Source organism: Schistocerca cancellata, chromosome 1 (assembly GCF_023864275.1).
Source record: "Schistocerca cancellata isolate TAMUIC-IGC-003103 chromosome 1, iqSchCanc2.1, whole genome shotgun sequence".
NCBI lineage: Eukaryota > Metazoa > Arthropoda > Insecta > Orthoptera > Acrididae > Schistocerca > Schistocerca cancellata.
The window spans coordinates 1119041012-1119066456 of NC_064626.1; the positions used below are offsets into that span (position 1 = coordinate 1119041012).

The following is a 25445-nucleotide window of genomic DNA, read 5'->3' on the forward strand; positions in this document are numbered from 1 at the left end:
ACCACATCCACAAACCAGCTAAAAAAGAACATCATCTTTTCCCAAAATCTCTCAGGATTGGAACAACTCAACCTAATTCTTCACCAGGTCTTCAACTACGTATCATCATATCTGGAAATGTTCACCTCCTTAGCTGGATGGTGAGCGCATCTGGCTGCCATGCAGCAGGCTGGGGTTTGATTTCATACCAGGTCAGAGATTTTATCCACTCGAGAACTGTGCACCGTGTTGTCATCATCAACACGCAAGTCGCCTAGTGTGGCATCAACTGAAAAAAACTTGCAACTCAGGCTGAAATTGCCCAGGTGCAGACTCCCAGCCACCAGTGCCATACAACCATTTCATATTCGTATACGGAAATAAACATTCTACCTTCAATCCTTCACAGTGCTCCAAAAGTTGTATTCTGCTGCCCAATTAATAGAGGACACATCCTGGTCCTTACTTACCCCATACCTAGTTCCCAGTCCTTGCCAGATGGGTTATATTCCTGTGGAAGATCCATGCTCAAGACCTGTACCCAACCAACAGACCCTATTCTAGTACTATGATAGGGTAGAATACGTCTATAACACAGGCAGGATCACATGTGGAGGCAGTCTTGAGATATACCAGCTCTGCTGTAACTTCTGCACACCCTTTTGTGTGGGCATAGCTACCAACCAGCTGTCTGCTCAGATGAGTGGCCACTGCCAAAAGGTGGCCAAGAGCAGAGTTGACTACCCAGTAGAAAATCATGCCTCCAGGCACAACATGATACCCAGCTACTCCTCCTCTAAAATGAGCTTTTCAGAATTACTTAAACGGGAACTGTCCTTACAACATATCTTCTATCCTGCACTCCTTCTGGCACCAATTCCCAGCCTGTCCAATATCCGCATTGACTTTGCAGTTTCTACACCGATACCCTCCTTTCCACAGTCTACCCCTGTTCTACCCCCCCCCCCCCCCTTTAGTCCACTTCATTGTGTGACACCCACAACTCCTCCTGCCAGTGCCACGGTTAACTTACCATCATAAATTACCCTCACCACACTGCTGCGCTCCCTTTGCCTCCCAGATGTCGGCAACCCTTCACTCCCTCTCCCTGACACATTCCTCCTTTCAAAGCCAACAATCCATCAACCCAGTCAAGCTGCCAGTGCTGGTATAATGTAATTGGCTCTGACAGTGTATCGTATGTTGTGTATCAGTTAGTACTAAAGAGTGGCATCATCCAAAAGCTTAGCAAAATTTTGAACAATGTTTTCGTGCTATCAGCTGCCCAATGCCTCATGATTTGTTACACTTACTCACTTAAATAATCTGAAAAGTTTCTCATGTCTTGGTTGTTATAATCCATCAGGTTGTAGAATTTCTTTTTTTTCCGGCATCATAAGCTTCTTCAAAGTAAACATTAATACAGCACTAATACCTGGAGGTGTAGTCTGGTTATTTTATTTGATTTTTATTTTCAAGACACCCTTTTGTGTACAGTAACTCCAATTTTTTTAGAACTTTTAAAAAATTTGTTTTGCTATCTTGCTTTTGCTTGTCTTAAGTTACTGCTAAAATCTGTTGCACGATCTTTTTTTATGTCCCTGACTAAGTTTCTTTCAAACATACATAGCTAAACAGTTAATTCACCAAATCTTTTGGCAGTGTCTTTAGATAAAAACAGCCAGGTAGTCTGAAGTTTCAGATAAGCTTGGTAATGTACCTAAAAATTTTACCAGCATAAAAAAAAAAGCTGGCAAAGAATATTCATTCCTAGCTACAGGTTCATTATGTAACTCATTACACAGAAAGGCTCTGAGCACTATGGGACTTAATATCTGAGGTCATCAGTCCCCCATTACACAGACTTTTCAGCCTTGCTATGAGAGGTGATACACTCATCTATTGTCCAGCAAAAGGTGAAGAAATCAGTGAAAATCTGTAGCAACCGCTCTATTTAGTTGGCTTCAAATTGCTGCTTTAAATAATCCCATGCATAATATCCATCATTCTTTGTTAGCAGCATCATTAATAGCTCTTGTTATAACAGACTTTGTGGTAAAAATGATAATATTACCCACAGAGAAGGAAAAATCTTTTCTGTCTTAGTTATGGCCTAACTATCATATAAAACACTGAGTTTACAAGACATTTAATTTACTAAAAAGAAAACAATTAACACAAATCTTACAACTTTATTAACTGTAGTGCACAATAATGTTATAATAATTAACATTTTGTAGTATCATTTACATAATTTCAATTTTTAAATATTTTACATTGATATCATTGGAATGGGAAGTTTTGTTTGTGAATATATACTACCAGTATTAAAATCAGGATGCATTTTCATGTTAATTGGAATACATATGAGATGCAAACAGAACATAATGAAATAACTGTTCTTACAGAAAAATCTGCTTGCCAAGGGAATTAACTGTCTTTCCTTTGACAAACTATTTATTCTGTTTTATTAATGATATATGAAGACAGCTGGTATTAGAATATGGCTCTGGAATGCAATCAGTACCATGCCACAAAACAGCACAAATCACTTCACCATTCAATATAAATATCCCAAAATAACAACAGATTAGCATAATAAATATTTCAAAGGAGTAACTCTTCATAATATTTGGTCTTTTGCCATAGCTATATATAAACACAGCTCTTGCACCTCTGAGAACTCTGAAGAAAACAAAAGAATAATGGTTAATCAGAACTGTATACCCAAATATCAAAATATTTCCATTCGGAACATGCATATGAAAGCAGATGTTCACCTGAGAAAGGTTTTTATGCACAGACCTTAAAAAAATTCTTCAGCAGTCTCCCAAGGGCAATATACAGCATATTTATAAAATACTGACATCACATAATGCTTGTGGTCTTTAATGGTCTCAATACAAAACAAAGTATTCTTTAAAATACATGAAAAAGGAATGATTACTTAAAAGCAGAAAATACATGGCAGTAACTGGACATCTGATGCCAAAACTGCCATCAGAATTACCATGTAAATCAGTAAAAATGTGATTTAACAGCAAAACTGGTATAATATATGATATAACACCGGAGGAATGTGAAATAGGTCACTGAGAAGGACAGGTAAATAACAGTCTCAGGTTCACAGGAAACCACTTGTATACTGGCACTTCAGTACAAATTGGCATGCCCGACAATTTTTTTGAACCTCAGTATATAAACAAAGATTGCAAAAAAAAGATATATAAACAATCCCAATACACAGTATTCAAAACCACAAAAAAGTTGTACGTTTCCCAAATGCAAGCTGCCAATCATTTTCAAAAACTAGTTTGATGCACAATAGTGGGCCGTAATCCAAATGGTCTCGGCACCGGTGGCTTCACACAGAGCAGGTCAAACCGCTTCTTCAGCACCTGCCGTAGTTGCTGCCTCTTCTCTGTCAAATGGAGCATCCTTGCTTTGAACTCTTGTATCTCTTCTGGTGGAATATAACTTTCTTCTCCATCATCGTCGTCATCGGAAGAACGCAATTCCTGTCAATAAAAAAATTACTCATTAATTTTACTAGTAGAAATACATGCAGGTCTAGCAACTGCTAACAGAACACTTTACAATTTTACTAAAATTTTAAGAAAAAGTGCACTTTGCACCAATTTCAAAATTTGTTTATATCCATCCACTATAACTAGTATCATTACATGGACCTAAAGCTTCAAATTTTAGGAAATAATATAGCAAATATATATAATAGAAGGAAACATTCCATGAAGGAAAAATATACCTAAAAACAAAGATGATGTGACTTACCAAATGAAAGTGCTGGCAGGTCAACAGACACACAAACGAACACAAACATACACACAAAATTCAAGCTTTCGCAACAAACTGTTGCCTCATCAGGAAAGAGGGAAGGAGAGGGAAAGACGAAAGGATGTGGGTTTTAAGGGAGAGGGTAAGGAGTCATTCCAGTCCCGGGAGCGGAAAGACTTACCTTAGGGGGAAAAAAGGATGGGTACACACTCGCGCGCACACACACACACACACACACACACACACACACACACACATATCCATCCACACATATACAGACACAAGCAGACATATTTAAAGACAAAGAGTTTGGGCAGAGATGTCAGTCGAGGCAGAAGTGCAGAGGCAAAGATGTTGTTGAATGACAGGTGAGGTATGGGTGGCGGCAACTTGAAATTAGCGGAGATTGAGGCCTGGTGGATAACGGGAAGAGAGGATATATTGAAGAGCAAGTTCCCATCTCCGGAGTTCGGATAGGTTGGTGTTAGTAGGAAGTATCCAGATAACCCGGACGGTGTAACACTGCGCCAAGATGTGCTGGTCGTGCACCAAGGCATGTTTAGCCACAGGGTGATCCTCATTACCAACAAACACTGTCTGCCTGTGTCCATTCATGCGAATGGACAGTTTGTTGCTGGTCATTCCCACATAGAATGCATCACAGTGTAGGCAGGTCAGTTGGTAGATCACGTGGGTGCTTTCACACGTGGCTCTGCCTTTGATTGTGTACACCTTCCGGGTTACAGGACTGGAGTAGGTGGTGGTGGGAGGGTGCATGGGACAGGTTTTACACCGGGGGCGGTTACAAGGGTAGGAGCCAGAGGGTAGGGAAGGTGGTTTGGGGATTTCATAGGGATGAACTAAGAGGTTACGAAGGTTAGGTGGACGGCGGAAAGACACTCTTGGTGGAGTGGGGAGGATTTCATGAAGGATGGATCTCATTTCAGGGCAGGATTTGAAGAAGTCGTATCCCTGCTGGAGAGCCACATTCAGAATCTGATCCAGTCCCGGAAAGTATCCTGTCACAAGTGGGGCACTTTTGTGGTTCTTCTGTGGGAGGTTCTGGGTTTGAGAGGATGAGGAAGTGGCTCTGGTTATTTGCTTCTGTACCAGGTCGGGAGGGTAGTTGCGGGATGCGAAAGCTGTTGTCAGATTGTTGGTGTAATGCTTCAGGGATTCCGGACTGGAGCAGATTCGTTTGCCACGAAGACCTAGGCTGTAGGGAAGGGACCGTTTGATGTGGAATGGGTGGCAGCTGTCGTAATGGAGGTACTGTTGCTTGTTGGTGGGTTTGATGTGGACGGACGTGTGAAGCTGGCCATTGGACAGGTGAAGGTCAACATCAAGGAAAGTGGCATGGGATTTGGAGTAGGACCAGGTGAATCTGATGGAACCAAAGGAGTTGAGGTTGGAGAGGAAATTCTGGAGTTCTTCTTCACTGTGAGTCCAGATCATGAAGATGTCATCAATAAATCTGTACCAAACTTTGGGTTGGCAGGCCTGGGTAACCAAGAAGGCTTCCTCTAAGCGACCCATGAATAGGTTGGCGTACGAGGGGGCCATCCTGGTACCCATGGCTGTTCCCTTTAATTGTTGGTATGTCTGGTTTTCAAAAGTGAAGAAGTTGTGGGTCAGGATGAAGCTGGCTAAGGTAATGAGGAAAGAGGTTTTAGGTAGGGTGGAGGGTGATCGGCGTGAAAGGAAGTGTTCCATCGCAGCGAGGCCCTGGACGTGCGGGATATTTGTGTATAAGGAAGTGGCATCAATGGTTACAAGGATGGTTTCTGGGGGTAACGGATTGGGTAAGGATTCCAGGCGTTCGAGAAAGTGGTTGGTGTCTTTGATGAAGGATGGGAGACTGCATGTAATGGGTTGAAGGTGTTGATCCACGTAGGCAGAGATACGTTCTGTGGGGGCTTGGTAACCAGCTACAATGGGGCGGCCGGGATGATTGGGTTTGTGAATTTTAGGAAGAAGGTAGAAGGTAGGGGTGCGGGGTGTCGGTGGGGTCAGGAGGTTGATGGAGTCAGGTGAAAGGTTTTGTAGGGGACCTAAGGTTCTGAGGATTCCTTGAAGCTCTGCCTGGACATCAGCTTTCAGACAACACCACATACAAAGCTTGCCAAGGTAATTCCATTCCTGATGTCCAGGCAGAGCTTCAAGGAATCCTCAGAACCTTAGGCCCCCTACAAAACTTTTCACCTGACTCCATCAACCTCCTGACCCCACCGACACCCCGCACCCCTACCTTCTATCTTCTTCCTAAAATTCACAAACCCAATCATCCCAGCCGCCCCATTGTAGCTGGTTACCAAGCCCCCACAGAACGTATCTCTGCCCACGTGGATCAACACCTTCAACCCATTACATGCAGTCTCCCATCCTTCATCAAAGACACCAACCACTTTCTCGAACGCCTGGAATCCTTACCCAATCCGTTACCCCCAGAAACCATCCTTGTAACCATTGATGCCACTTCCTTATACACAAATATCCCGCACGTCCAGGGCCTCGCTGCGATGGAGCACTTCCTTTCACGCCGATCACCTGCCACCCTACCTAAAACCTCTTTCCTCTTTCATCCTGACCCACAACTTCTTCACTTTTGAAAACCAGACATACCAACAATTAAAGGGAACAGCCATGGGTACCAGGATGGCCCCCTCGTACGCCAACCTATTCATGGGTCGCTTAGAGGAAGCCTTCTTGGTTACCCAGGCCTGCCAACCCAAAGTTTGGTACAGATTTATTGATGACATCTTCATGATCTGGACTCAAAGTGAAGAAGAACTCCAGAATTTCCTCTCCAACCTCAACTCCTTTGGTTCCATCAGATGCACCTGGTCCTACTCCAAATCCCATGCCACTTTCCTTGATGTTGACCTTCACCTGTCCAATGGCCAGCTTCACACGTCCGTCCACATCAAACCCACCAACAAGCAACAGTACCTCCATTACGACAGCTGCCACCCATTCCACATCAAACGGTCCCTTCCCTACAGCCTAGGTCTTCGTGGCAAACGAATCTGCTCCAGTCCGGAATCCCTGAAGCATTACACCAACAACCTGACAACAGCTTTCGCATCCCGCAACTACCCTCCCGACCTGGTACAGAAGCAAATAACCAGAGCCACTTCCTCATCCTCTCAAACCCAGAACCTCCCACAGAAGAACCACAAAAGTGCCCCACTTGTGACAGGATACTTTCCGGGACTGGATCAGACTCTGAATTTGGCTCTCCAGCAGGGATACGACTTCTTCAAATCCTGCCCTGAAATGAGATCCATCCTTCATGAAATCCTCCCCACTCCACCAAGAGTGTCTTTCCGCCGTCCACCTAACCTTCGTAACCTCTTAGTTCATCCCTATGAAATCCCCAAACCACCTTCCCTACCCTCTGGCTCCTACCCTTGTAACCGCCCCCGGTGTAAAACCTGTCCCATGCACCCTCCCACCACCACCTACTCCAGTCCTGTAACCCGGAAGGTGTACACAATCAAAGGCAGAGCCACGTGTGAAAGCACCCACGTGATCTACCAACTGACCTGCCTACACTGTGATGCATTCTATGTGGGAATGACCAGCAACAAACTGTCCATTCGCATGAATGGACACAGGCAGACAGTGTTTGTTGGTAATGAGGATCACTCTGTGGCTAAACATGCCTTGGTGCACGACCAGCACATCTTGGCGCAGTGTTACACCGTCCGGGTTATCTGGATACTTCCTACTAACACCAACCTATCCGAACTCCGGAGATGGGAACTTGCTCTTCAATATATCCTCTCTTCCCGTTATCCACCAGGCCTCAATCTCCGCTAATTTCAAGTTGCCGCCACTCATACCTTACCTGTCATTCAACAACATCTTTGCCTCTGCACTTCTGCCTCGACTGACATCTCTGCCCAAACTCTTTGTCTTTAAATATGTCTGCTTGTGTCTGTATATGTGTGGATGGATGTGTGTGTGTGTGTGTGTGTGTGTGTGTGTGTGTGTGTGTGTGTGTGTGTGTGTGTGTGTGTGCGCGCGCGCGAGTGTGTACCCGTCCTTTTTTCCCCCTAAGGTAAGTCTTTCCGCTCCCGGGACTGGATTGACTCCTTACCCTCTCCCTTAAAACCCACATCCTTTCGTCTTTCCCTCTCCTTCCCTCTTTCCTGATGAGGCAACAGTTTGTTGCGAAAGCTTGAATTTTGTGTGTATGTTTGTGTGTCTGTCGACCTGCCAGCACTTTCATTTGGTAAGTCATATCATCTTTGTTTTTAGATATATTTTTCCTTCGTGGAATGTTTCCTTCTATTATAATTATATATATATATATATATATATATATATATATATATATATATATATATATATAGACTTACCAAACAAAAGCGCTGGCAGGTCGATAGACACACAAACATACACACAAAATTCTAGCTTTCGCAACCAACGGTTGCCTCGTCAGGAAAGAGGGAAGGAGAGGGAAAGACAAAAGGATTTGGGCTTTAAGGGAGAGGGTAAGGAGTCATTCCAATCCCGGGAGCGGAAAGACTTTCCTTAGGAGGAAAAAAGGACAGGTATACACTCACACACACACACATATCCATCCACACATACAAGACACAAGCAGACATTTGTAAAGGCAAAGAGTTTGGGCAGAGATGTCAGTCGGGACGGAAGTACAGAGGCAAAGATGATGTTGAAAGACAGGTGAGTCCTTACCCTCTCCCTTAAAACCCAAATCCTTTTGTCTTTCCCTCTCCTTCCCTCTTTCCTGACGAGGCAACCGTTGGTTGCGAAAGCTAGAATTTTGTGTGTATGTTTGTGTGTCTATCGACCTGCCAGCGCTTTTGTTTGGTAAGTCTCATCATCTTTCTTTAAATATATTTTTCCCACGTGGAATGTTTCTCTCTATTATATATATATATATATATATATCAACATTCAAAATAAAATAGCAAGAAAGATTATCGAGTTGTGACAGATGAAGATAGCAGAGCATGAAAGATTAGCAAAAATAAGAACTATTGGTGTTATACAAACACTGTGATGATATCACAATGCTAAAGGCAATATAATGGCAAAGATACAAACATAGAAACACTCTTTGGGATCAGAAATTTGCTGGACTAGACACCACTCACCAAGGCGCGTGGCATTTGGCAAGAGACTTTTTCAGGGTACAACACTAAATTCCCACACTACTAGGACAAGATGGAGCAGTCCAGTCCTGTGAAGAGAAGGTGAAACTGATGGCCACCACACTCTCAGCATCTTTCTAGATGAAGATGAAGGGAGAACTCTTCAAATCCGACACTTGAAACCGACCATTTGAAAATATCTGAAACCAACCATGTGAACGTACCACAATACATGAAATCACATAAGCCATCGAATTATTGGTACGCAAGGTGAATGGAAGACAGACTTGTTGGAAAATGCAATGAAATACATCTGTAAGGGGGAAAACATGCAAGACACTAGTATGACCAATTCTTGAGTATGCTACAATGTTTGTAGTCCTTAACCAGTAGGCATCAGTTCAGGCTTACAGAAATCATGAATGCCGTCCTCAGCAACACTTCCCTGCCTTTGGAAGGTAGCTAACATCTTGATGTTCAGAATGTTAGAGAAAGAGCAGTCTCTTTCATAGAATTACAGATCCATCAGCCTGCTGCACTCTCTTAGCAAATTGGTAGAAAAAGTAATTAAACAATGACCCACCAGACATTGTATAACAGTAACACCTTGAGGCCAGAGCAATTTGGATTCAGGTACTACCATTAAACAACTACTTTTCTATGTTGTGGCACACATAAAAATTGCTACAACACCAACAAGTTGACAGTGGTCATTTTGCTAATACTAAGAAAGCATTTGATTGTATCTGGTATAATGGTGTCATATGGGAACTAAATGTTACTGAGTTCCCTGGTAGACTTTTACGTCTCATACACTCATATGTCAACAACAGAAGTTTCTAAACTGAAATTGAGGGCAAACACTCAGCGCTACATGGCATGCAAGTGGAAATATCCTCTACATGTGGAAGTAGCCTCTACATTAATGACTGGTATCCATACATGCAGATGGCACTTTATCTTTCCACAGGACTGGAAACTATCAAACACCAATTCCCACCTACTGGCAGTGGGAGTGTTGAACCTTCATTGGAGAAACAATGAGTTAAGGTAAACGTCAGCAAATGCGAGGCAGTTCTGTTCACACAGACCAAGCCAACTGCACAAGTGCCAATTCTGCAGATAGAGTACTACTCACACAACCAATAAACTTTTCTTAGGTCAAAAACATCAGAGGCTGGCTGGATTGGAAGCTCAGTTGCAGGGATTACAGTGGCAAATAGTGTCCACTTGAGGCTCTAAAGACCATATCCAATTCTCAAAAGGCAAAGCACACTGAATAGGAGGGAGGCTAGGTCCATGTTTATATGGCTCTTAACTGACTGCTGACAATGTACAAAGCCCCAGTTTGGGGATAAGCAGCACCAACATACTTGAGCCACTTGCTGGCCATAGGAAACAAGGTACTAAATTAGAAGCAATGATCAATGGTACACATACACCTTGGACATCCACCTTGCATTCAACTTTGATCCTCTCAGAGAATTACAAGAAACTGCAGATGAAAGTATTATCTTCCAAAAACACTCTTTCATAGGTGAAACTAACCAACTATGGCCAGCAGTTTTTATATACAGACAACACACGTGCAAGTCCCTAAGACATTTACAATTCTTCACCTTGATCTTGAATGACACTGTGAGTGTGATGGCCATTAGTTTCACATTCTCGTCATAGAATTTAACTGTTCTGTCTCTTTCTCGTAGTGCAGGAGTGTAGTGTCGTTCCCTGATGAAGTATCTTGTCCAGCAAGTCTCTGATCCCAAAGTGTGTTTCTAGCTTTCCCATTATGATGCCTTTAGCATTGTGGCATTACATTGTTTGTACAACTCCCATAGTTCTTATTTTTGGTAATCCTCCATTTTCTGGTATCTTCATCACCTTTACCGGCCTGTGATGAAACTCAGCAGAGAACTTCTAAAGATGCCAACAACACTGTCACACAAATAGACCCTACACACCTAATACAATGAGAAGGAAGTTTTATCAGGCACTATAATGTAAACTGGTTCATAACAGGAGCCGTTAGCCTGCAGGAGCAAGCCCATGAGATTTCGCAGGTGCTGATGATCGCAATAACATACTGACCAACTAACTGTTAACATATTGCAATACCAATTATGAGGTGTTGTGAATGGCATATAACTTACTTTCTGCTGTTTGCCCTACTGCCCGAACAGTCTCAGATGCTTTTTGCCTCACTGCAGCATCTTTTCCCATCTGCCATTATGCTTTTACAGTCACTTAGTCCATTATCTTCAGGTGGGACCATGTAAATGGGAGACTGTTACAGACATATAGATAACAGCATAGACATGCATCCTGTGATCCTATCAAATTCCAGCCTGAATTTAACATTCAAAAACTTAAATTCTGTCGGAATATTGCCATACTCTTCTGGCAACAGAGCAGAAAAAGACTACTAGCTGTGGAAACAGTTGGTGTCAATCTGTGTATGTAGTGCAAAATGGTACTTATGCAGCAAGCCTATCAGCTTTTCATCTACTTTAGTTTCAGTGCAGGCTGTTACAGCTACTTCCCACACTACACAACACATTTTGTTAAAATTCAACATATTTTCAAGGTACCAAAGTTTCTCCTAACAAAAGGACAAGTTCTAAAAACAGAGCCATTTTCTTGGTCGTTGGGTGGCTACAGTTGCTGGCTATTCTTCATCAGAAAGTGGCACATACTCTCCACTCTTTTCTTAATGATGGCTTGAAGTTAAGCAGTAGTGTCAACTAAAGTAGGTGGAGGAAAGGGCAGTGCACAGTAATGACTGAGGTGGAACTAAAGGGAATCAAAACAGCAACATGGAGAGAAATGGCTCCAAACAAAGGGCTAATCAAGGGTAATAAGTTCTTGAACTAGTACAATGAGGAAGGTGGTTGCTTTACTCAAAAGATATCAAACTCAACCTCTGTGATGCAAATCTGTGTCCATATATAACCCTACAATAACCACCAACAGCACCTCCACTGCACATTCTCCAATTCATAACACAAAAAAAGTGTTAACAGCCTTGGTATCCATAGATATTGATGTGTTAAGCAAACTGCCTTATCCAATATGCAAAATTTCATGTTCAGGGAATCACAAAAAGGCACTGCTTTCCCCACTTAGTCCACAAATGGATCTCAAGAGCTATATTGTTTCAGGCTGATGGTACACCTTTCACAAACAGTGACTCGCCACAAAAACCCTATTATCCTCGTGCTATCTTTTGTTGTACCCTGAAATATTAAATTCAATCTTTCAGAACAGCTTCACACCAAATCACAACACAATTCCTAATTTCAAATGTTGCACAGATGCGAAAATGACAGGTACAAAAAGAAATGAGTGTAGAATTGAAAAACAGTTAACATTGTTCAATATAGGAAATACAGGGTCTGATGGGTGCCCTTTATGATTCTATACTGACTATGCAGAGGTCATATGCCTAATCTTTTAGCTTCAGTTTACTGTAGGTTCCTGTAATGACAGAGTGTACCATGTGACTGGAAAAAGATGCAGGTAATTCCAGTGTATAGTGTACAGAACACTGAAATTGTTAGACCCGTTGGTCTAGTGGCAAAGCATGTGCCTGGAACCTGAAAGATTAAGATGTCAATTTCCTATCAGACATTGGAATATTTCAATCTACCTCCAACTCATCTTTCATTTCTTAATGACGTGAAGATTTCACAGGAATGACACGGCCCCTGGACTGAGCACTACTTGTAATAGTGGATTGTACTGAGGTGTCATGGTGAGATGCTCCCTGTGTTTGGATCGCTGGTGTTTACTTCGTCAACCATGCGCCTTTGACTACCAAATATTTTTGAGTCCTTACTAAATCTGCGATGTGATTGAGGCCACATGCTGCAGTTCATTTTGGCATGTTCTCTGCTACTTTGGTTGGTCTGTGTAGTGCAAACCTACATCATCCTGATAGACTTCAGTGTAATGTAGGAACCTTGGTGAGCTCGACATTTAGCAGGTGTTAACATGTAGTGACTTCTCGCGAGAAACTTCCACACTGTTACTATTAAGTGTAGTTTGTTGTTCTTGCTACACCATTCTATTGTCCACAGTTACACCAATGCATTAAGGATAGATCAGCATCCTGAACTTGTTAAACCTAATGGTCATTTGATAGTAATTCTCACTTTGCATTATTCGTGCATGCACTTTTAAATTTAGGTATTTCATATTTCTGAAGTTAAACACTTCCACTCAAGTGTAACACTTGTGCTCTACTTCTGTGGTGTTTTGGGGGAGGCTTGTGCGGTCTTTGACTTGCTACCTTGTTTGTGTTCTGATTGTATGTTTTAGAATAAATACTGGTTATGTACTGTGTTCACAAATGCAGAAATGCCTTTTCATAATTTGCCAGTTAGTAGTCTAGTGCAATTGTATCTTCTGTCTATTTACAGCAAGTCAAAATTTTATTTGTCATTTCGCTATTGGTGAATACTCAATCTCAAAATCATCCACACTGGATTTAAATATTTTCTTTGCTTTAGTATTTGTGGCTCAAAAATTATTTCTGTTGCGTTTTCGGAAGTGTGTGTGTGTGTGTGTGTGTGTGTGTGTGTGTGTGTGTGTGTGTATGTCGTTTAGGGGACTGTGTACAATGTCATTCACTTGCTATGTAAATCTAATTTGTATTCCGTACGTTCCACAACCTGTTCTTAATTGATCTCTCACCTGGGCACCTAAAAGTAAAGCTCTTGTTGATAACAAAGGTTTATGTTCTATTAAAGAATTCTGCTCTGTCCAATTCATAGACACACATAATAATTTTTCTTTAAAATATTTTTATTAACATCCTCCTCTGTCCGTTTCACAGACGTGTATAGTTTGTTTCTTTTTTTAAACATGTGGTTGTTTCACCTGTGTTTTAGTACTGGTCATAAAACATTTTACTTTGTCTGCTTCATATATGTGTACATTCTTTTTTTTTTAAAAAAAAACTTTGGATTAATGGTTTCCATATCTGCTTCACAGACGTGTGTAATTTGTGGTTTCACTCGTGCTTTGATAAGTTTGGAACATACTGTTGGGTCTGCTTCACAGACAAGTACAATTTGTTACCTTTAAAAATTATTTTGCATTTATAGTTTCACTGTTTGCCACTGACACGACAGCACCTTGAGAATAAGCTATCTGTTACTATCTGGAACTATTGCTAAAACCTTTGTTAAATTCTTGTGCATTTATCACAATCTAAAGATTTATTTTCAATTTGCTGACCCTTGTAATCAAAAGTTTGTCCATTGTGGTGAATCATTTATACTTGTTTTGATATCTGTAAGATAGGTCTCCTTTGTAAATAAATAATTATTTATTTAAAATTATTCTATTGACGGTCAGCACTTTACTACTACTTCTTCTTCTTCTTCTTCTTCTTCTTCTTCTACAGTAGTGCAACAGCCCTTGGTGAGCGTTGGCTTCTTCTACAATCTTCCTCCACATTTATCGATTACTTGCTGCTCTTTTCCACTCCCGGACTCCCATATTGGTGATATCCATTATTACCTCGTCGATCCATCTTTCTTCTAGGTCTCCCTTTTCGCCAAACTGAATGGATCATACCTTTCATCATTTTCTTTGGAATTCTATCCTCTGTCATTCTCTCCAAGTGTCCTAGCCATCGTATTCGCTGTGATTTCACAAATTTTACTATGTCCCTGCCTTGTATTAACTCTTGTAATTCGGCATTGTAGCGTATTCTCCAGCCTTCTTCCTCCCTTATTGGCCCATAGATTTTGCGTAGTTTTTTCTTAGTGCATTTTTATCATGTTCTGTCAACGTCCATACCTCTGAGCTATATGTGATAACTGGGCGGACTAGGGAATTATATATTAGCAGTTTAGTTTTTCTTGTAACAAGGCTATTTTTGAAAAGCTGCATATTTGCAAAGTAAGCTCTGTTTCCTGCTTGTATTCTTTCCCTTATAGTCTTTCCAATACTGTTGTCATTTGTTATTAGGGCTCCCAAGTAGTTAAAAGAGGACACTCCATTAAAGCATTTCCCATTGATGTTTAGGTTTTTAGGGGTTCTTCTGGCCTCAGATTGTGACATTACCATATATTTTGTTTTGTTTTCATGTACTATGAGCACTTTACTACTCCCAGATCCTAGTTCCCTACCAGTTAAATTGATTTCTTACTGAATTGTGAACATATGTGTGGCTCATATGTGAAGGCTTTTGTGACGACCAAACAACACCTACGTCAGAATTATGGGAAGCATTGATCTTGTGAAACTCAGCTTGCTCTCTGTCTGTTCATGAGATCCAGAGGGCAGTCATTAGCAGATACCAGGTTGATAGCAATTCTTATAACTTCAAATAGAATGCCTTTGATACAATACCACATCATTGTCTCAAACAAAATACAAGCACACACAGTATTCTTATTAAAAAGAATTTAGAGCCGTTCCTAATGAAGAGGTACCGTCAGAATCAAATCTGGCACACCCCGAGGAAGGACACTGTTGTTTTCAATATACAGGGTGTGTGTGGAAATCCCCGTTACAAACTTCTAGTTTGTAATATGTCCACACTTGCTGAGGGAAAGAAAAAAGTCTCAGTGCTGCTTGTCTTGGTATGCAACTGTCAGAAGATTGCCTGATGTCACTTTACAATGGTGCACCACCTCACTTCTAGTGTGCGGTTCGGAGACATCAACAGATGCTATGGTGAAAGGTGGATAGGCTGAGGTGGTCCAACGGGGTGATTGCCGCAATCGCTGGATTTAACTCTTATGTGCTACTTCTTGTGGAATCGTACACAAAGTTAAATTAACGAGACTTCAGTAGACACAGAGGATCTGCTGGCATGAGTTCTGGCCCTTGCACTAGAAACTGTAGAGACATCAGGTGGGATAGAGAGCGTGTAGCAGAACATGTTTCATAGGTACAACGTCTAATGTTGGAGATCGCCACATAGAGTTGCTGTTGTAATACATCAGTGCTGTTCTGTATGTACAGTATGTTGGCTTCTTTTTTGTTCTGGATATGTTTTAGTGTTAATACGAACAAATGTGCTCAAGTGATAATAGATATTTCAATGTGTTTCCTTTCAAACTGTTACCTAAAAACTGTACTGTGTCATGTGTAATTTCATTCTCAATGAGAAGTTCATGAGTTAAAACATCTGAACCGAAACTGTCATAGAATGGAAACAGTGCATTTCTGGACATCAGTTCCTCTTCAAAATATTATGATGAACTCACCCCCCTCTACAAGTCCTAGAAGTTTGTAATGGGAATTTCTGAACACCTTGTATATAAATGACTTGGCAGGTAACATCTCTAGCCCAACAAGGCTTATCATAGATATATTCACTTACGATGCCATTGTGTGGAAGGAGGTTGAAGTTAGAAATCTGTTATGAAATGCAGATACAGTTGCAGATGATCAATGTGTCATGCAAGAACTGAAATATGTGCAAAGTTGACATAAATAACTGTAATTTTATCCATATGAATGGATGGAAAGATCCAATATTGTTTTCTCTGATGATCAGTAATCAGTCACTGAAATCAGTCAGAACCTACTGGGATATGGGGACTGCAGAAAGTGATTTAAACACTAATATAGCAGTCCAAGTAACTTTTATTGAATGCTGCCCTACATTCAAAGGTACACATACATGACAAATTTTCAACACAGTCATCAAGTCTCTCTAAACAACGGGCAGAAGATTTTACCAATTGTTAAATTATTCACTGACAGAAATCTGCTTCTTGTTCAAGCATATGAGCAACTGGCATTTGGCCAAAACTTCGATTTGTTTGTGGTGGCTGATCTGCAGTGTAGCCCGAGGTCCAGGTTACATAGAAAGGTTATAATTTGGTGAAGCAAATGAATGAGACTGCAGAATAAAGACTGTGGTATCAGACTGACCTGTAGTGTAGTCAAATTTTTAAATTTGCACCATATAGAGTTGGTGGGCTTCAACTAAATGCCAGTTGTATCACACTTAATTGCTTGTGCTGAAACGTCATTTGAGAAGTGCTGTGTGACCATCATCATCAGAAAATTTGTGATTCCTGCGAATCAGTTTCTCAATTACCTGGACCTTATAATCTGTGGTCAATGCCTTCCTTCCTGATTCAGCGACCCCAATGTCTCTGCAGCCTCTGTCAAATTGTTTTGCACCATTTTACAACCGCTGGATACAACATTGCTTTTGCTCCATACACAACCAGAATTTTAATGGTGAGTATGGGTACTTCAGATGTTTCGACCACAAGAATCATACTGCCCCACTCACTTGAGCTTTGGGGTATGTTACCAGTTGCCACCCCATTTCACGCACACGTTGTGATGTACTTATTGTCCGTACTGTCACGGAACTGTGTCTGCAGAAAACTCAGAACATGTAATCCCATCTGACAATGTGCTGCTCTTGTTGCTCAATGGTCTCAGTGTGGGATGATGTGTAATTTACTTTTTGAAGTCTCCTCATATCTAGAAGTTTCTGCATGGAGCACTCTGTGCCCTCTGCTACACGTGGTAAAGTGGGTTGAGGGGTACAAATGTTAGGTTGAGAACTCCCTAATAATGTGGAATAACCACAGAAACCTTGACATGACGAAGGCATATGTCCTACTTGATATAGGGGGAGAATCTTTTTGTTGTGATCTTCAGTTCAAAGATTGGATTGGTGCAGCTCTCCACACAAGTCTGTTCTCTGCATAACTAGTGAAAACTATGTCCAACTGACCCTGATTATTGTAGACAAACTATTCCTTCTTTTAGTCAAGTTGAGCCATAAATTTTTTCTCCTCAATTTCATTCAATGCTTCATCAATTATCTGACATCTTATTCAGAATTCGTCTGTAGAAACAAATTAAAAAACCATTTGTTCTCTTCTTGATTGTACTGTTTATTATGAACGTTTTACTTCCATACAAGGCTACACACCAGACAATCCCTTTCAGAAAAGATTTCAAACATTCAAACTCATATTAGATGTTAATAGCAAAACACTGCAACAATGAGTCTCATTTCCTAATCTCATGCCCTCAGTATCCTCTCATTTCATTCAGTTATACTCCATTAGCTCTGTTTGGATTTTGTTGAGATTCATTTCATAGTCTCTTGGCTCAGTGGTAGATCTCAATTTCGATCTCCATTCAATTCTAGGATTTTTGTCTTTCACTTATCACTTCTTTCACCTCTGGTAATGTTTGCTGAAGCGAAAAATGCAGAGTTGCACAATCAGTCAGAATCCACACGAAACGGTAGATCCCCAGACAATGGGCTGGATCTAGATCTAGACTTACATCTAAATGGCTACTCTGCAAATCACATTTATAAGTACCTGGCAGAGTGTTCATTGAAACACCTTCACAATTCTCTATTATTCCAATCTCGTACAGCACGTGGAAAGAACGCACACCTATATCTTTCCGTATGAGCTCTGATTTCCCTTATTTTATCGTGGTGATCATTTCTGCCTATGAAGGTCAGCATCAACAAAATATTTTCGCGTTTGGAGGAGAAAGTTGGTGATTGGAATTTTGTGAGAAGATTCCATTGCAACAAAAAAGCCTTTCTTTTAATGACATCGAGCCCAAATACTCTACCATTTCAGTGACACTCTCACCCATATTTCGCGATAATACAAAACGTACTGCCCTTCTTTGAACTTTTTCGAAATACTCCAGCAGTCCTATCTGGTAAGGATCCCATGCTGCGCAACAGTATTCTAAAAAGAGGACGGACAAGCGTAGTGTCGGCAGTCTCCTCAGTAGATCTATTACATTTCCTAAGCGTCCTGCCAATAAAACGCAGTCTTTTGTTAGCCTTCCCCACAACATTTTCTGTGTGTTCCTTCCCATTTAAGTTGTTTGTAATTGTAATTCCTAGATATTTAGTTGAATTTACAGCCTTTAGATTTGACTGATTTAGCGTGTAACCAAAGTCTAACGAATTCCTTTTAGCACTTATGTGGATGACCTCACGCTTTTCGTTATTTAGCGTCAATTGCCAATTTTTGCACCATTCAGATATCTTTTCTAAATCAGTTTGCAATTTCTTTTGATTTTCTGATGACTTTAATAGTCAGTGTCATCTGCAAACAACCTAAGATGGCTGATCAGATTGTCTTCCAAATCGTTTATATGGATAAGGAACAGCAAAGGGCCTATAACACTACCGTATTTACTCGAATCTAAGCCGCACCTTACAAATGAGACTCGAAATAAAGGAAAAAAAAAAATTTCCCGAATCTAAGCCGCACCCGAAATTTGAGACTCGAAATTCAAGGGGAGATAAAAGTTTTAGGCCGCACCTCTAAATTGAAACAATGTTGGTCCATTATAATACGAGACACAATTTAGGACGAATGAATGACGATACAGCTACAGTAGTTTGGTTCGAGTCGTAAGCTTAGCAGTTAAGCTTTACCTGGTAGCCATTGCTATGCATCAGGCGCTCCGTCCGTATTTATACGGGTACCCTTCCTTTTTCCCGTGCTTCGTCTGGTTTGAATTGATTGCTTATTTTTCTTTGATCTGATAAGTGCCGTTATGCGTTTACGTCACTCTAAGCTGAAAATGCATTACTGTACTGTGTCTTGCATTGTTTGTCGCATTCTGATAATGAGTGTTTACGGCCTGTCGCCGCTCGCGACGTGGCTTGCTCTTGTGCGAGGTTACTTACACTGCTGCTTTATTTGATAATGATCAACAAGAACCAAATAATAGACTGCATATGATGGAAGATGTTCTGAACGAGAGTTTAGCGAACATTTTTCACCATTTGAAAATCTTTGCAGACGCCTCTTTAGTACATTATATTCTGCACAGAAATTAGAATCATCTTAGATTTAAAAATCTAGTCAATTGCCGTGCTTCATTTCTGACTGTATCACTATTAGGCATAAGAATAATACGAATATGACGAACATGACATGATATGTGTATTCTTCCGCGTTTGCTGTTGTCTCGCTGTAGTTTCGTAGTTTATTAGGCAGACAGGATTTAAATGAGACAGCAGCAAACACGAAAGAATACATGGCAAAATGTTTATATTCGTATTATTCTTATTGTGAAGAGAATGCTGCATGTGATTCACAATTCATAAAAGTTCCTAGTAGCAACCAGGCAGGAAAAAATTCAGGACGTAGAGTTTCCCATATTGACAAACATCCCAAACAGTCTTGCCAGTCGGATTTTCGTAGTACATTGAAATGCTGCTAGAAGATGAACAATACGAAATTTCTATTTACTTCGTTGGATAATGTATGAAAGTGCAGTGGTCGAAACTCGGGGCGGAGAAAGCTCGTTTTCCACCTTTTTTTAAAATTTATTTACTGACGAAGAGGTTTTGGCGCCAGTATTTATCTTTGTGCCTGCAAAATATGCCTGTTGTAGCGCTACATATATTCGATGGCAGAAGTTAGTTGTGGCGGCACCTACCAACATTTTTCAGAACTTCCGTGTACTTTGCACTCGATTCTAAGCCGCAGGCAGTTTTTTGGATTACAAAAACTGGAAAAAAAGTGCGGCTTAGATTCGAGTAAATACGGTACCTTGGGAAATGCCAGGAATCACTTCTGTTTTACTTGATGACTTTCCATCAATTACTAATAACTGTGACCTCCCTGACAGGAAATCACAAATCCAGTCTCATAACAGACGATATTCCATAAGCACGCAACTTCCGCTTGTGTGGAACGGTGTCAAAAGCCATCCGGAAATCCAGAAATATGGAATCTATCTGAAATCCCTTGTCAGCAGCACTCAACACTTCATGCGAGTAAAGAGCCAGTTGTGTTTCACAAGAATGATGTTTTCTAAATCCATGTTCACTATGCGTCAACAGACTGTTTTCTTGGAGGTAATTCATAATGTTCGAACACAACCTATGTTCCAAAATCCTGCTGGATATCGACATTAATGATATGGGACTGTAATTAAGTGTATTACTCCTACTACCTATTTTTTCTTGAATAATGGTGTGAACTGTGCAACTTTCCAGCCTTTGGGTATGGATCTTTCATGAAGCGAACGGTTTTATATGATTTTAAGTATGGAGCTAATGCATCAGAATACTCTGAAAGGAACCTAACTGGTATACAGTCTGGACCAGAAGACTTGCTTTTATTAAGTAATTTAAGTCGCTTCAGTACTCTGAGGATATTTACTTCTACGTTACTCATGCTGGCAGCTGTTCTTGATTCGAATTCTGTAATATTTATTTCGTCTTCTTTTGTGAAGGCGCTTCGGAAGGCTGTGTCTAGTAACTCTACTTAGGCAACACTGTCTTCGATAGTATATCCATTGTTATCACACAGAGAAGACATTGATTATTTCTTGCCACTAACATACTTCTCATTAGACCAGAATCTTTTTGGCTTTTCTGCCAGGTTTCAAGAAAAAGTTTCCTTGTGGAAACTGTTATAGGCGATTCGCATTGAACTCCGCGCAAAGTTTTGACCTTCTGTAAAGGATCGACAATCTTGGGGATTTTGCGTCTGTTTAAATTTGGCATGTTTGTTTCATTGTTTCTACAACAGTGTTCTAACCCGTTTTGTGTACCAAGGAGGATCAGCTCTGTCGTTTGTTAGTTTATTTGGTATAAACCTATCAATTGCTGCCGATAATATTTCTTTGAATTTAAGCCACATCTGGTCTACACTTATATTATTAATTTGGAATGAGTGGAGATTGTCTCTCAGGAAGGCATCAAGTGATTTTTTATCTGCTTTTTTGAATAGGTATTTTTTCGCTTATTTTTCGAGGATTTGGGGATTACAATATTCAATCTCACTATAACAACTCTGTGTTCCCTAATGCCTGTATTCGTTCTGATGCTCGTTATTAACTCAGGATTATTTGTTGCTAAGACGTCAAGTATGTTTTCACAACCGTTTACTATTTGCATCGGCTCATGAACTAACTGCTAGAAATAATTTTCTGAGAATGCATTTAGCACAATTTCGGGCAATGTTTTATGCTTACCTCTGGAATTAAACATGTATTTTTGCCAACATATCGAGGGTAAATTAAAGTCACCACCAACTATAATCGTATAAGTCAGGTACATGTTTGAAATCAAACTCAGGAACTATCAACTTCAATTTCATGATGAGATAAACTATCTCTAACAGCAACAAACACCCCACCGCCAACTGTGTTTAGCCTATCCTTTCGGAACATCTTTAGGTCCTTTGCAAAAATTTTGGCTGAGCTTATCTCCAGTTTTAGTCACCTTTCAGTGCCTATAACGATTTGAGCATCAGTGCTTTCTATTAGGGCTTGAAGCTCTGGTATTTTCCCAACACAGCTATGACAATTTACAACTGTTATACCAATGGTTCCTGTAAGTACGTTCTTCCTGTGTGCGGCCTGCACCCTTTGTGACTGAATCCCTCCTTGTATTTTCCCACGACCCTCTAACCTAAAAAAGCGCCCAGTCCACACCACACAGCCCTTGCTACCCATGTAGCTGTCTCCTGCGTATAGTGGACACCTGACCTATTCAGTGGAACCCGAACCCAACCACCCTTTGGTGCAAGTCTAGGAATCTGCAGCCTACACGATCGCAGAACTGTCTGAGCCTCTCATTCAGACCCTCCACTCGGCTCTGTACCAGAGGTCCTCAATTGGTCCTGTCGACTATGCTGCAAATGGTCAGCTCTGCTTTTATCTTGCAAGCAAGAATGGCAGCCTTTACCGCTTCTGTTAGCTGCTCAAAACCAGAGAGAATCTCTTCTGATCCAAAGTGACATGCATAATTGGTACTGACATGAGCAACCACGAGCAGTCATTTCAAAGGTCAAAGGAAAGCAGTGGCATAACAAGCTTGTCTAGTAAAGCACGGTGGTGTTCAAAATAATCTTTGGTTTGAAACTTCCTGTCAGATTAAAACTGTGTAGCAAAACCTTTGTCTTTTGCAGAAAGTGCTCTAAATGCAAGGATAGCACTCCTGGATGAAAGGATACAGTGGAGGCATGGCTTAGCCAAGCCACAGCCTGTGGGCTGTTTACAGAATGAAATTTTTACTCAGCGATGGAATGTGCACTGATATGAAACTTCTTGGCAGATTAAAACTGTGCCTAACTGAGATTCAAACTCGGAACCTTTGCCTTTCTCAGGCAAGTGCTCTTCGGATTGATGACTGCTTTAGTAATATCTTTTTGAGACAATATCCATTCTGTTTGACTGATCTTCCAAGTTGTTTGCCATCTGGCAGAATTACAATGTCATCAGCAAGCTTTGAAGTTTTTCTTTCTTCTTCCTTGAGATGTAGCAGTGGTATGTCTGTCCGCTGTCCACACTCATCATGCCCCTTGTCCACAACTGGCTAAATTAAAATAATGAAAGAAAGCAAGTATAAGCATAATTATGCTGTATAGAGATGCTGAGTCGCGATAGGCAAAATAAAAAGATTCACACAATCATAGCTTTTGGCCATTAAGTCCTTTGTCAGCAGTAGACACACATACACACACTCACGCAAATGCACTCTGAGACTGCAGACGTGTGTGCAAGTTGTGTGTGTGTGTGTGTGTGTGTGTGTGTGTGTGTGTGTTGCTGACAAAGGCCTTAATGGCCAAAAGCTACAGCTGTGTGAATCTTTTTATTGTGCCTATCGCGACTCAGCATCTCCGCTATATGGTGAATAGCAACTTTCCTTCTCTGGTATTGTTATATTCCATCCTGGATTTTCCATTGTTTGATTATAGCTGTATAGAGAATTTTATTAGAATAATTGTGGTGAAAAGTGCAACACGATCTGAGTAGGGAATCACGAGATATTCAACTTTTAATTCAGTTGATTGATCTACATTCACAAGTGCCAGATATGAGAGGGACTGTTTTTGATTTATGACAAAGTCACAGATTTAGGCAATGTCAGACAATGTGCAAAGCTTATGCCAGTCACAACGCCATTGCTGTAATTCATGTGGGTCAGTGGAGTATCTTCACTTATATAATGTTTGCTGCCTCAGTGTTGTGACTTAAATCATCACTGATGACCCATTTGGTACTGATAGGGAGAGGATTCTGTTATTTTGTGTTTGCTGCAAAAGTGCCAGCATTTCCTAAACTATCCTAGTGGAGTGGAAGCATGATTGGCATCACAGGTACAGGTTTCAAAACAGATGGCAGATTAATATTGTGTATTCTGGTACAAGTAACTTTCTCTTACATATTGGTAGTGTCTGAGGGAAGTTATAAGTGAGTGCATTGTGAATTTTGATTGACGCATTTGTAACTTGCTGTAACGAATGTACATCTATGACAATGGAGGACACTGAGCCTCGACAATGTATTCAGCTTCTTGGGCCTTCACAAATATTCAGCTTCTGCCAGACTTGTGTTTGCTTTACTGGTGTAACAACTTCCTCAGAGTGTAATTTTCTTAGCACAATCATTCTCTGAATTCATATAGTGGTGTACAATGTCCTGGTAGCTGTCCTATAGGTAAGATCAGGTAAGTTTGACACATGGGAAAAGTGCGGCTGGACATAAAAGATACAGCACCAAAAAGAGTGGTACAATGCTGGTTAGGGTTTGGACCGCCATTATTGTCTTGTAGCAAACCAAATGTGTTATTGATATGACTAAGAATTCAAATGCAGTTAAAATATATGAGAGATATGGAAATAGGTTACATCCTGAATTCTAATATGCTTTCCAAATTTTTCCTTGGTTTCCTTCATCGCTTGTTAAAGTTACACAGCAAATAACATCAGTGATAGCCCACTACCCTTTCTCACTTTCTTCTCAACAGCTTCCCTTTCCTGTTCCTTAACTCAATTGCTGATAACTTTTTGCTCCTTGTATTTTATTCCTGCTACCTCAAAAATTCCTACGATTTTATTTCAGTCAATACTGTCAGAAGTTTTGTTTAAAACTGAAGATGTGATAAATGTAGGTTTCAGAATTGCCTCGTGTATCCCTGCACTTTTACAATCCTCAAAGTGATCTGCCCCAATGGCAGCTTTTATCAGACTTATCATTTTTCAGTAAATAATTTGTTTTAGTATGAGGGGCAACCCTATCTCACTCCCTTCCCAACCACTGCTTCCCTTTCATGCCCCTCGACTCTTATAACCGCCATCTGATTTCTGTACAATTTGTACAGAAACCAGACGGCAGTTATAAGAGTCGAGGGGCATGAAAGGAAAGCAGTGGTTGGGAAGGGAGGGAGACAGGGTTGTAGCCTCTCCCCGATGTTATTCAATCTGTATATTGAACAAGCAGTAAAGGAAACAAAAGAAAAATTCGGATTAGGTATTACAATCCATGGAGAAGAAATAAAAACTTTAAGGTTCGCCGATGACATTGTAATTCTGTCAGAGACAGCAATGGACTTGGAAAAGCAGTTGAATGGAATGGATAGCGTCTTGAAAGGAGGATATAAGATGAACATCAACAAAAGCAAAACGAGGATAATGGAATGTAGTCGAATTAAGTCGGGTGATGCTGAGGGAATTAGATTAGGAAGTGAGACACTTAAAGTAGTAAAGGAGTTTTGCTATTTGGGGAGCATAATAACTGATGATGGTGGAAGTAGAGAGGATATCAAATGTA

General features: G+C 40.7%; 1 protein-coding gene across 1 annotated transcript in view; it reads right to left on the minus strand.

The window, feature by feature from the left end:
• Window positions 1-2172: 2172 nt before the first annotated feature.
• The window catches only part of LOC126092296 (gametogenetin-binding protein 2-like), a 137220-nt gene continuing 113947 nt past the window's right edge, over window positions 2173-25445 (minus strand). Inside the window, exon 11 of the mRNA XM_049907818.1 lies at window positions 2173-3497. Within this exon, the coding sequence (XP_049763775.1) occupies window positions 3282-3497 (216 nt within the window). The 3' untranslated portion in view covers window positions 2173-3281. The remainder of the gene's footprint in view (window positions 3498-25445) is intronic.